This window comes from Mesoplodon bidens (genome assembly GCF_964165515.1).
Source record: "Mesoplodon bidens genome assembly, chromosome: 2".
NCBI lineage: Eukaryota > Metazoa > Chordata > Mammalia > Artiodactyla > Ziphiidae > Mesoplodon > Mesoplodon bidens.
Genome location: NC_138177.1, coordinates 177,849,877 through 177,862,155, shown reverse-complemented (window position 1 = coordinate 177,862,155; position 12,279 = coordinate 177,849,877). Strand labels below are relative to the sequence as shown.

Sequence of the window (12,279 nt, the reverse complement as noted above, 5' to 3'; positions counted from 1 at the left end):
CAGCGGGATCGCCGGCCCCGTCGGGAAGTTTCCAGCCTGCGAGCGAGCGCCGCTGGACACGCCGGACGTTCCCAGACCCGGACCATGCGGCTCCTGCTGCTCCTGGCCCCGCTAGGCTGGCTGCTCCTGGTGGAAACGAAGGGTGATGCCAAGCCGGAGGGTGAGGGCTCCGGGCCGGGGGGCGGGAGGGGGAATCCGGGGCCGGAGGTGGGGTGGGGGGGATGGGGGCAGGTGGGCTGGTCTGGGGGCTGCCTCCGTTAGGACTGGCCTGTAGCGGAGGCCTGGGCTTCCGAGGGGTTCTGTGTTCAGGCCAGTTGTCCACTGACTCAGTGGTGACTTGGACAAGGCACTTCCCCTCTTAGGGTTGCATTTCCCACTTTCCTCAGGCAGCTGGAGGGGAAGAACGGCCCAAGTCCCCGTTCATTACCCAGAGAGGCAAATAATAATAGCACTCATAATAATAAGGACCATAACTACCTTTGTGGAGCACTGGCTATGAGTCAGACGTCGATTAAGCAGGATCCTAACCTTCAGAAGTGCATCCTTCTATCATTTCCATTTTCCAGCTGGGCAAACTGAGGCTCCAGAGTTGATTCACTTGCCCAGGGTCACACCGCTTGTGGGCTGTGAAATCAGGATTCACACCTAGGCCTCATAACTATGGAGTGAGGGGCACCCGGGCGGGATGGGGGACAGAAAGGGTGGCTCACATCACAGAGCCGTTTGTACTTTCACCCGTGTCCTCAGTGGTCTGCTCTCCCCCTCCCAAGTGGGTCTCACTCTCTCCGGGTTGCACATGAGGAAACTGAGGCCCAGACAGGTATAGTGACTGCCCAGGGGGATCCAGCTTTGGAGTGGTGGGTCTCAGATCTGCTGGACTCCGGCTCTAGTGCTTTTTCTACAACCCCAAGGCAGATTGGATTTCAAAGTGTGTCCCACTGTGTATCCTGAGCGGGTGCTACTCTCCTCCCCAGCCCTCCCTGGACCACCTGCAGGGCCGCCCAGTCAGCATCTGAGAGCCCCAGGAGGACACAGACCACTGGCAGTCCCAGCGAAGCAGGGCCAGACTGACCACACCCTCCATCATCCCCCGTTCCCCTTGGCCCACTCTTCTAGAGAAACTGGGAACCAGAGTGGGGACAGGATGGTAGTTTAGCAGACCCTTGGGCCAGGAAAAGGGATGGGAACCACCATTTCTTGAGTACTTCCTTTGTGTCAGGTTCTACCCAAGGCCATGCGTCTCCCGTGGTAAAGCAGTGGTGCTTAATCTCCATGAGGCTTGGTGTTCTAGCCTGCAAAACAGGCGTGATGATACCTGCGTCCTAGAGCTCTTGACAAGCATTCTGTGGGATGAGGCCTGTTAGTGAGAGTTCAATGCCCAGCCCATAAAGGCATTTTCTTTCTTGGCTCAGCGCTGCCAGCTTTCCTGGAGTATCCCAGCAGGGCAGTAAGACAGGTCAAAAAATCCAGTGAGGGAGGTGCTAAGCACAGGGCTGGGCTGGTGGTGTGTGCAAAGGTCCTATGGCCTGGCTCCAGTTGCTGGCCTTTTTTCCCCTTGGGCATCTCTTCCCTCTGCTTCTGCTGATGTAGGCTCCCTCCACCCCAGACCATCCCAGGGGAGAAACTGCAGCTGCCCAGGGAGGTGATGAAGCCCGGGAGGTGAGTTGGAGGGTCCAAACTGATGACAAGGCTTCAGGTGCCCTGACCCCTAGCAGGTGATGGGAGGGGACAGGGTGGACACAAGGCAGCCCCCACAGAGGGTACAGGATTCAGGGTGTTGCTGAGATAATCCAGGTAAAGCACCTAGTAGATAGTAAGCGGGTCCCCAGGCATGTGGCGAAAGTCAGGCCGCTCTCAAGTTTGAGGCCCTGTGCTTCCCTTGCTCCATTCAGACCCTTTTGATACATAAGGAATCATTGGCCTCATTTTGCAGATAGGAAGACTGAGACCCTAAACGGTTAAACACCTGGTCTCAGGTTGCCACCGCTGATTGGAAGTGGCATTATCGACTGGGACTCAGACCTTCTGCTCATGCCTGCTGACCCCCAGCTCCAGATGGGGGGGCAGGTGTTGCCGGGAGATGCTGCCTGGGGAAGTCTGCCCAACTGTCCCAGACCCAGGTGGTTGGGACCCCTCAGCCTGCTGGCCAAGAAGGCAGCATAGGATGGTAGTCTTTCCTACAGGCCTGGCCCAGGCTGCCCACTGGCCTCAGCAAGGGGGCACCCCAGCTGCCTGCGGGGACACCCAGCCCAGGTGGCTGGGATGGAGCAGCTACAGAGGAGTGTTCCATGGGGCAGGCGCAGGGACTGTGCCGTGTGTCCCTCAGGGGCCCAGTGAAGCCTGAAGTGGGGCAGGGGATTTGCTGCACGGGGTGTGGCGGGTGGAGGTGCTCTCAGCTGCTTGTCCACCCTCATCTACACACCCAAGGATTCGGCACACAGAGAGAAAGAGGGACAGTTCTCCCTTTCAGGGTGCTGCCAGTCTGAGGGAGGGCACAGAGCTTCTCACCCCAGTGGACGCCCAGTCTGATGGGGGAGGCACAGCCCTCCACTCCCAGAGAGCCCTGTGCCTGAGGGAGGAGACAGTGCCCTGCCCTGGGGGCCCCCCAGACTGATGTGGGGGACAGAAAAAGGCCTTCAACAAAGCAGCATCCAAACAAGCAAATTTGCACAGAGCTGAGGGGGTGGGAGAGTCCAGGAGCAACGTGGTCCGTCCTTCTTTCTGTAGCTGCTTCTAGCTGAGCCCCCCTCTCTCCCTGGGCCTATGCCTTTCCCTGCAGGCCTTCATCTGGCCACGGAGAGGGAAGGAGCAGCCTGAGCCCGATGGCCGCTGAGACCTGAGACTCCAGGGATGCCAGCTGGGCTTGGGTGGGAGCTTCAGGTCGTGCCGTTCCACCGCAGGAAATGGCGAAGCAGGCAGACCCAGCTGGCTGTGTGTGTGTCAGGGCGGGGGAGTCTCAGGAGACCTGAGGTGGCAGAAATGAGTGGGAGGCCAGACCTGGGGAAGAGGCAAGGCTGGCTCCAGCCCTGGGAATCCCCATCTCCTGGCTTCCGTTCCAGCCCCAGGTGGGTGTGGGGGATGGGAGAGGAGCTTCATTCATTCCCGCCTCCCCAGAGAGCAGACTGGGTGTGTCATGACCGTGCCTTGGGAGCCAAGGCCACACGCTGACCATCCACCCCCTTGCCTGGACCCGCACTGCTTGGGGAGAGGAGGTGGCATCTGAAGAAACACAGCCGAACAGAGCCTGAGTCCTCAGCCTTCTCTTAGGATCCCAGAGAGATGTCTGCACTCCCCTCAAGACCCCCGTGCCCCCCCCACTCCCCATCATTCTCACTCTCAGGAAGGCAGCTCCTCTCCATCCCTGCCCCCCAGGGCAGCACTTTAGTTCCCCGACCAGGGATTGAACCCCGGCCCTTGTCAGTAAAAGCGCAGAGTCCTAACCACTCCTGGACCACCAAAGAATTCCCTGGTACTATTGTTATTACTCCCATTTTACAGATAAGAAAACAGAGGCACAGAGAGGCTAAGTCACCCTCCCAGCAATCTGTGGCAGTTTGCCACTCCACTCTGGTTTGTCTCTGCTGACCCTGGATCATGGGTCATCCATCTGGGGAAACCACTGCTGGACTTTGAGCAGCGGGTCAGGGGGGACCAAGAGCCCTGTATGTCGGGCCTCACGTGGGCCCTGGCCTCAGCCCAAGGTGGCTGGCTGTACCAGACAGAAAGCAGGTGGGCAGGGCCCTGGGCCACGTTGTCACCCTATGGGCTGCCCAGAGCTCTGGCTGTGCAGTGAGTTGGGAAGAGACCTCACCCAGTAACTGGAGCCGGTGTGCACACTGGGGAGGCCTGAGAGAAGGTGGCTGGAAATGCTGGATTCAGTCTACAGCTGGGATTCCCAGCATTCCGGGATGTTGGACAGGGAAACAGTGTGGTGAAGGGCATGGGCATTTGGAATTCCAGCTCATTTCCTTCTGACCTCGAGGTTATATAGCCTCTCTGTGCCTCAGTTTCCTCACCTGTAGAAGGGGGGGGGTAGAAATATCACCTACAGCACAGGGTGTCGATGGTTAAATTTGATAATGAATGTAACACGCTTCACAAGGTGCATGGCATCTAGAAAAGGCTCAGCAGTGCTAGCGCTTACTAGTCATCTCCACAGGGCTCCTGAAGGCCAGACACTGTACCTGAGGCCCAAGTCACACTCAGTCCGAGTCCTGGGGAGGGGGAGGGAAACCGAGGAAATAGAGATGTGGGCCTGGCCTGGCAAAGGGAGGAGCAGGTTTGTACTGGTACTTCACCTGCTGTGCACATGGAGACTTCACGGGCCGAGGACTGACTGGGTAAGGGGATGAGATTGAGGAGGGCTTCCTGGAGGAAGTGGCCTGGGCCCTTTTCAGGGGAAGAAGCAAGTTTTTCAGGCAGGACAAAGGAATGGGGTGCCGGCTGGATTCAGCGATGCAGTTTCATGGGGTGTTGAGGGGTGATGCCAGGGTCCCTTAGGGGAGGCGCCTGCCTTGAGTTCTCTTGCTGTGAACCACCTCCCAGGCCCCTGCATTGGAGCCCAGAGGCAGAGGACCAAGGGATGGGTTGGACCAGCGGTTTCTAAATGTGGCTGACATCAGAAATCACCAGGGAAATGTAGGACAAATCCAGACTCCTGGGTCCATCTCAGATCTCTGGTCCTGGGGCCCAAGAATGTGGATTTCACAACCTCCCTTGTGATGCTGATATGCAGGCAGGAGGTTTGGGGCCCTCTGCGCTGGGGGATTTTGTGGGGTCCTTGGCTAGGAGAGTGGGCGTTGTGTTGCCCAAGGAACCCAGGATTTGTTAAGGTGCCATTGCGAGCACCTGGCAGGAAAACTGAGTGGAGACAGGCTGTGCAGGAGGAAGGGGGCATGTGGGGAGGGAAGTGGGGAGGGTCCAGCATGGCTTGAGCTGGACAGTCTCATTAGACAGATGGAGATGGACGCCTGGCCACGTCCCAGGCCTGAGCGGTGCGTGCCGAGGTGAAGAGAGGGGACTCTGGGTCCAGGTATCTGTGTCCACATCATGGCGCCGCCACATCATGGCTCCCTTGGGCAGGTTACCATGTCTGAGCCTTGGGTTCCTCACTTCCCCTCCCCCACTTCCTGACTTCAGGAGCCCTGGTCCAATGGAGAATCCAGAATCTCACATAGATACACACGCTGGCTTTTTCCATCCATGAAATGTGACACTCTTCCTGTCCCCAGCAGCCGACAAGAGGGCCTCAGAGCTGGGGCTCTGTCTCTCCTTGCCTGAGGGCAGACTTAACCATCCTGGCAGGAGTTGGGGGGAGCCCTTCCCCAAGTGTGAGCAGCACCCCTCTTTCCTGGACCCCAGGGTCAGATGGTGAGGCCTCCCCTCTACACATCTGCCTAGTGAATCCACCCGCTTCTGTGCCAGGTCTCTGGACCCACCCGCAGCGGATCCTTGCCAATCCTGGCTGGGCCACCTGGCACCAACCCCTTGCTCTGGGACCAGCAGCCTGCCCCTCAGCTCAGCCAGCTCTGTCAGGCTGGACTCCTTTGTTCCTTTAGCCCAGGCTCCTCCTGACTTCCTGGGGAGGTCGAGGTGGGAGGGCCTTACCTGCCTGTGCTGGCCTGAGCCACTTGGTGAGTCTGTTCACCCAGAAAAGTGTTAAGACCTGGACCCCAGGGAAGTAAGGCTCACCCAGTGAAACAATGATGGGCGCTGCAAAGTGGGGTCCTGCCCTCTGCCCAGAGAGAGGTCAGGAGAAATCCAAGAAGGCTTCCTAGAGGTGGTGGCAGGGAAGAGGTGTCACTGGCCCTGGGACTTGAAGGAAGGTTAGAGAAAGAGCAGAGAGAGGGAGCCCTGGCAGGAGGGAGGAGCTCAGCCAGGAGGAGGGCCCACTCAGTGGAGGGAATGAGTGTGTCACCAGGCCAATCAATGGGGGCCTTGAATGCCAGAGCAAGGCGTTTGCCTCTCAGTAATAAGCACCAATAATAGCTTAGTGTGTGCCGGCATCCCAACCAGGATTTTACAGGCCTGATCTCATTTAATTAGTCCAGCAGCCCTGGGAAGTAGGTACTACTACTATCCCTATTTTACAAGGGGGAAACCAGTTCAGGAGGGTCAAGGACTTGCCCTGGGTCACACCGTTGGTAAGGAGCAGAGTTAGGAGCCTAACCAGGCCAGCCTCAGGGAATTGTTTTTTTTCTCCTGTGCAGCACGGCTTGTGGGATCTCAGGTCCCCGACCAGGGATTGAACCAGGGCCTCAGCAGTGAAAGCCCGAAATCCTAACCACTAGGCCACCAGGGGACTCCCAAGGCCTTCACTTCTCATAGAACACAGCCTCAAAGTATGGTCTGGGGGCTTCCCTGGTGGCGCAGTGGTTGAGAGTCCGCCTGCCGATGCAGGGGACGCGGGTTCGTGCCCCGGTCCGGGAAGATCCCACATGCCGCGGAGCGGCTGGGCCCTTGAGCCATGGCCGCTGAGCCTGCGCGTCCGGAGCCTGTGCTCCGCAACGGGAGAGGCCACAACAGTGAGAGGCCCGCGTACCGCAAAAAAAAAAAAAAAAGAAAAAAAAAGTATGGTCTGGGAGGGGCTTCTTCACGGCTCCCAGAGATGGCATCTGGGAGTGTTTCCAGCAGGTTCTGTTGCAGAGGTGAAGCCACACTGCAGAGTAGCATAGCTGCTGTGGCCAAAGGCCAGGATTTCAAGTCAGTTTCCACTACAGGCCAGCTCTTATTGGTTCTCACAGTGTTGGGAGAATCCAAGGCCAAGTGAGGCTCAGCAGGAAGGTCTGTTGGGATTGATTAGCAATGTCTGCCCTCAGTGCGGGCGTGGAGAGCTGTGATTGTTGCCAGGCTAATGTCTGATATTGGCCAGAGAGGTCCTCCTGTGGTTCAGCATTCAGAGCGAATCCTTTCCTCTGGTCCTAAATCCAGAGAGACCCAGTCTCACAATGCAAGGTGCAGACACCTCTGCCCTGGGTACTACTTCCCGCCACATTGGTCCGTCACCAGATGCACGGAGCCCTGAGGGAGAACTGGGAGACCCAGGTTATGTCCCAGCTCTGTCATTAACCCCGCTGGGTGACCTTAGGTGTGTCTCTTCCGCCCTGGGCCCTTGTGTATACTGGGCTGATCCTGTGGGATTTGACACACTTCCCGCTGGGCACGCGGCCACCCATTCCTGCTGTCAGGTCTCTTCATCCTTCATTCCCTCCTCTGTCCCCAGACAACCTTTTGGTCCTCACGGTGGCCACAAAGGAGACCGAGGGGTTCCGACGCTTCAAGCGGTCAGCCCAGTTCTTCAACTACAAGATCCAGGTAAGGGGCTCCCCGGGTGGGGCAGAGATAGCCGAGGGGGGTGGGGGGAGAGTCCGGGAGCTGGATGTCTGCCTTTCCCAAACTGACTTGGGCCCAAAGGGAAATCTTCTGGAAAAGTAAGATGGGAAGAACATAAGCAAAGTCTAGGCGGTGCTGGAGATAGAGGGTGTGTGGAAGGTGAGACTCGAGAGGTATGTGGGAATGCTCATGTTAGTGCATAAGACTCGCCTGGGGACCTGTGGCTAGTTTAGAGGGTAGGGCCGGGGGATCAGCATTTCCACAAGGCCTCCCAGGTGATTTGGGGATGCCCTTGTCTGCATATCTTACCTGTATAAACACTGCTGTAACGAAACACAAGCTAACGCCATGTCCATCGGTGGCATGGATTTCATGTCCTGTGCGTGCAGTCTGTGGGGCTGAGCCCTGCAGGGAGAGATTCCTCCATTTCACTGAGTGTGCTGAGTGCCTCCTTGCGTCAGGTGCCATGGTTGGCACTGGGGACACAAAGATGGACGAGACACACCAGGGCACTGCCTACACAGCTTGCAGTCTAGTGGCTTTAAGCCAGAAAGAAAGTGTATTCGTTTGTGGCTTCCCTGGTGGCGCAGTGGTTAAGAATTTGCCTGCCAATGGAGGGGACAGGGGTTCAAGCCCTAGTCCAGGAAGATCCCACACGCTGAGGAGCAGTTAAGCTCATGCACCACAACTACTGGAGCCTGCGCACCTAGAGCCCATGCTTCGCAACAAGAGAAGCCACTGCCATGAGAAGCCCGCATACCGCAATGAAGAGTAGCCCCCGCTCGCCACAACTAGAGAAAACCCTTGTGCAGGAACAAAGACCCAACACAGCCAAAAATAAATAAATTTAAAAAATAAATTAAAAAAAATTCATTATAAGGAAGTGTATTAGTTTACATAAATGGGGCTTGAGGCAGGGGGTTGCTTCAGACATAGCTGGATCTAGGAGTTCAACAGCATGGTAAGGGCCTCGTCTTTCCATCTCTAGGCCCTGTTTGTTTTCTTTTGCGGACATGCTCTCTCTACATGGTGGCAGGATGACCACCAGCCATAGACCCACATGCCCCAGCTTCACAGCCTCAGCAGAACAAGACAACCTTTTCTTACTTTGAACATAACAGTCCCAGGGAAGACTCTTATAGGCCCTACTTGGGTTACATGCTCAAACTTATGGCTCTGGGAGAGATGGGACACTCTGATTGGCCAGCCATGGTCACATGACCACACCAGGCACCTGCTCAGCCACACATATGTCTTAGAATGGTTTCCCATGGGGAGGGGAGGAGGTGCTGGCCACAGCCAGAAGCAAAGATGTGCACTGCCCAGGTGGGGTTGGAAATTGAGCTGGCCAGATTTTTGTTCACCAGAAGCTCATGTTAAGGGGCCTTTCTCTGCAGGCGCTGGGGCTGGGGGAGGATTGGCATGGGGGCAAGGAGATGTCGGCAGGTGGAGGGCTGAAGGTTCGACTACTGAAGAAAGCCCTGGAGAAGCATGCAGACAAGGAGAACCTGGTCATTCTCTTCACAGACAGGTAGGCAGCTGAGAGGTAGAGGAATATTCTAGAATGAGGTCCTGCCAGGACATCAGGGATGAGGGGGGTTACTCTAGCTAAGGTTGCCTGCAGTTTTAAGGGGTCTATGAACCCCAGAAAAGACCCATGTCCACTCTTGGTGAACAGATGGGTGGGGGGACCTGCCCAGGTTTGGTGACCTATGCTTTGAGTGTGAGATGGGCACAGATTATGGGGACCACGTCTCTGCCCAGGAAGGGGGTGGAAACGTGGTGGGCAGGGGCAAAGGCAACAGGGCAGATCCATTTCCCAGATGTGGCCTGGGGTTGGCGTGGGAGGAGGGGGAGAGCCTTGATCCCTGGTCTCCTCCTGCCTGCACCCTCCTGAGCCCCTGCCTCCCTCTCCCCCGCCCCCCTCTCCCCCACCCCTTCTCCTCCCTGTTCACCTCTGCCCTGTCTTCTCCCGGCTCTGGCCACAGCTACGACGTGGTGTTTGCCTCGGGGCCCCGAGAGCTCCTGAAGAAGTTCCGGCAGGCCAGGAGCCAGGTGGTCTTCTCTGCCGAGGAGCTCATCTACCCGGACCGCAGGCTGGAGGCCAAGTACCCGGTGGTATCTGACGGCAAGAGGTTCCTGGGCTCTGGAGGTGAGGGGCCCAGGTGCGGAGTGTGTGGCAGGCTGGGCAGGCTCCAGAGGGGTCCATCTGCTGCCTGGGTGCAGATGCCCCCTGGCTTGACATCCCATGCGGATGGCTCACGGGTCCTGAATGCAGAATGTCCTCAGTAGAACTCCTGATTTTTTTTTTTTTTTTTTTTTTTTTTGGCGGTACGCGGGCCTCTCACTGTTGTGGCCTCTCCCGCTGCGGAGCACAGGCTCCGGACGCACAAGCTCAGCGGCCACGGCTCACGGGCCCAGCCGCTCCACGGCATGTGGGATCATCCCGGACCGGGGCACGAACCCGGGTCCCCTTCATCGGCAGGCGGACTCTCAACCACTGCGCCACCAGGGAAGCCCCAACTCCTGACTTTTTAACCCTTAAATCAGCTTCTCTGCAATCTTCCTTGTCTCATTCAATAGCCCCCCATCTGCACAGGGCAAAACAGGGAGTCACCCCTGATTCCTCCCTTGCCTTCCCGCACCTTAGTCCATCAGCAGGTCACAGCACTTCCAAGTCAAAAGATCTCTGGAATCGGCCCTCTCATGTCCACGCCCCTTGCCGCTGCCTCCTGGGGCCCCTGGCATGGGCAGTCGTCTCCTAACTGCCCTGCCAGCCTCCACCCTCGCCCCTTCCAGTCCATTCTCTACCCAGCAGCCAGATGCGAGTCTGCACACATCACTCAGTGACTTCCTACTGCACGGAGAATAAAATCCATGTTTTATTCTGGATTCCTCTGTCCAGCCACGGAAGGGCGATCTGCCCCCAGGGACCACGTTTCCCCATTGGCCAAGAGAGTTAGCAGAGTCCAGATGGCCTGGCCCTGGCCCAGGGGTAGAGGTGTCCCCTAGGGCAGGGCCCTCCCTGGCTGCCCACCTTCTCCTTTTTCTCTTCCCTTCTCACCAGTCTGCACTGTAGCCTGGGGGCTGTGTGGCCCTTACCCTCTAAGCCCTCCTGTACTGTGTGACCTTGGCTCAGCCTCTACCCTTCTCTGGGTCAGGTTTCTCAGATAGCTGTAGAAAAGGGGCTCCAAGCCTACGCCCCACCAGCCCTGCTCTCCTGGGCTTCTGGTCTAATTCATTTATTCACCACCTGTGTGGTGCCCAGGACCTGAGCTGGTGCAGCTTAATGGACAGCACTGATTTTTCTCTCTGGGCTCAGTGGGAACTTGTCACCAAGTGACATTAACTGGCAGGCTGTTTCCAACCTGTAGATATCACCTCTTCTCAATCCAGGAGGGCTTCTGAGAGGAGGCAGGGCTTATGGGTAAGGAAGTGGGAGGTGGATGAGAGGGGAGGCTGGGAAGAGGCCCCTGGCTTAGAGGCCGGAAGCTAAGTGTCTGTCTCTGTATGTCCCCCCACCCCCAGGCTTCATCGGTTATGCCCCCAACCTCAGCAAACTGGTGGCTGAGTGGGAGGGTCAGGACAGTGACAGTGACCAGCTCTTTTACACCAAGATCTTCTTGGACCCGGAGAAGAGGGTAAGAGGCAGTGGGTGGGACTGTGGGATCTTGACGCTGGATTCCCCCAGACCAGGCTGCACTAGGAGCAGCCCCTGCCCCCCAGGCCTGACCCCCTGGGTTGGGCATTGACACTCCATTTATCTATTCTTCGGTTCACTCATTTATTCAGCAGGTATTTATTGAGTGCCTGTGGTGTGTGAGAGACACTGTCAGGTGTAGGGCAGGGATATGGCAATGAACAAGACAGTTGGGGTGTCTGCCCTCGTGGACCTTCAAGCTGGGGACACAAGGAATTTACAGCCTCAGGTCAGGTGGTGAGGATGGTCATGAAAGGAACTGACAGGCTGAGCTGCCCCTGCCCAACCGTACCTGGAGGGTTTCTAGGGGGCTGATGTGATCTTGGCTGGACCTGGGCCCCAGAAGCTAGGCCTCTCAGCCTGTCTCAAGGCAGGGATCATTGGGGAATTCCCTGGTGGCCCAGTGGTTAGGACTCTGCGCTTTCATTGCTGAGGGTGCGGGTTCAGTCCCTGGTTGGGGAACTAAGATCCCTCAAGCCACATGGCAAGGCCAAAAAAGAAAAAGCAGAGATCATTGAGGGGAATGGAAGCAGTAGAACTGGGCCAGTGTAGCCCCAAAGCCAACCAGTGTCCTCTGGGCAGGCAGGAAATTTAGGGAGCCCTTGAGGGGGGTCAGTATTCCTGGATTCTTCCCTGCTTACCGCCCCCCCCAGCCCCTGTTTATTCTGTGCTGCATGACGTAGGGTAACTCACTTTCCCTCTCTGGGCCTTGATTTTTGTTATCCATGAAATAATGAAGCAATTGGACTTGTGCAGTGGAAACTATGAACTTGATCTTTAGTTAGCCCAGTCCTTCCTCCTCCTTCCCCTTTGCCTCCAGTTACATTGCTAGCAGAAGCCCATGGTCTAAAACAAAACAGTGGAGCTGTTCTCTGTGGGATGAAGGCTGAGCCTAGAGTGTCACTTGGCCTGGCCTAGAGCTCCATGAGACACAGATCTCGAAGAGGCAGCATTATGCAGTGAACGTGGACCTCAGGACCAGGCCACCAGGCTCAGATGCCAGCTTAGCCAATTACTAAGTGTATGACCTTGAGCAAGTTATCCAACCTCTCTGTGCCTTGTTTGTTTGTTTTTATTTATTTATTTACTTACTTACTTACTTACCTGGCTGTGTTGGTTCTTCGCTGCTGCACACGGGCTTTCTCTAGTTGCGGCGAGTGGGGCTACTCTTTGTTGCAGTGCGCGGGCTTCTCATTGCCGTGGCTTCTCTTATTGTGGAGCACGGGCTCTAGGCACACGGGCTCCAG

At 56.9% G+C, this 12,279-nt stretch overlaps 1 protein-coding gene across 1 annotated transcript in view; it reads left to right on the top strand.

The window, feature by feature from the left end:
- The window catches only part of PLOD1 (procollagen-lysine,2-oxoglutarate 5-dioxygenase 1), a 28,243-nt gene continuing 15,964 nt past the window's right edge, over positions 1–12,279 (top strand). Inside the window, exons 1-5 of the mRNA XM_081226061.1 lie at positions 1–160; positions 7,223–7,314; positions 8,730–8,863; positions 9,321–9,484; positions 10,861–10,973. Of these exons, the coding sequence (XP_081082187.1) occupies positions 85–160; positions 7,223–7,314; positions 8,730–8,863; positions 9,321–9,484; positions 10,861–10,973 (579 nt within the window). The 5' untranslated portion in view covers positions 1–84. The remainder of the gene's footprint in view (positions 161–7,222; positions 7,315–8,729; positions 8,864–9,320; positions 9,485–10,860; positions 10,974–12,279) is intronic.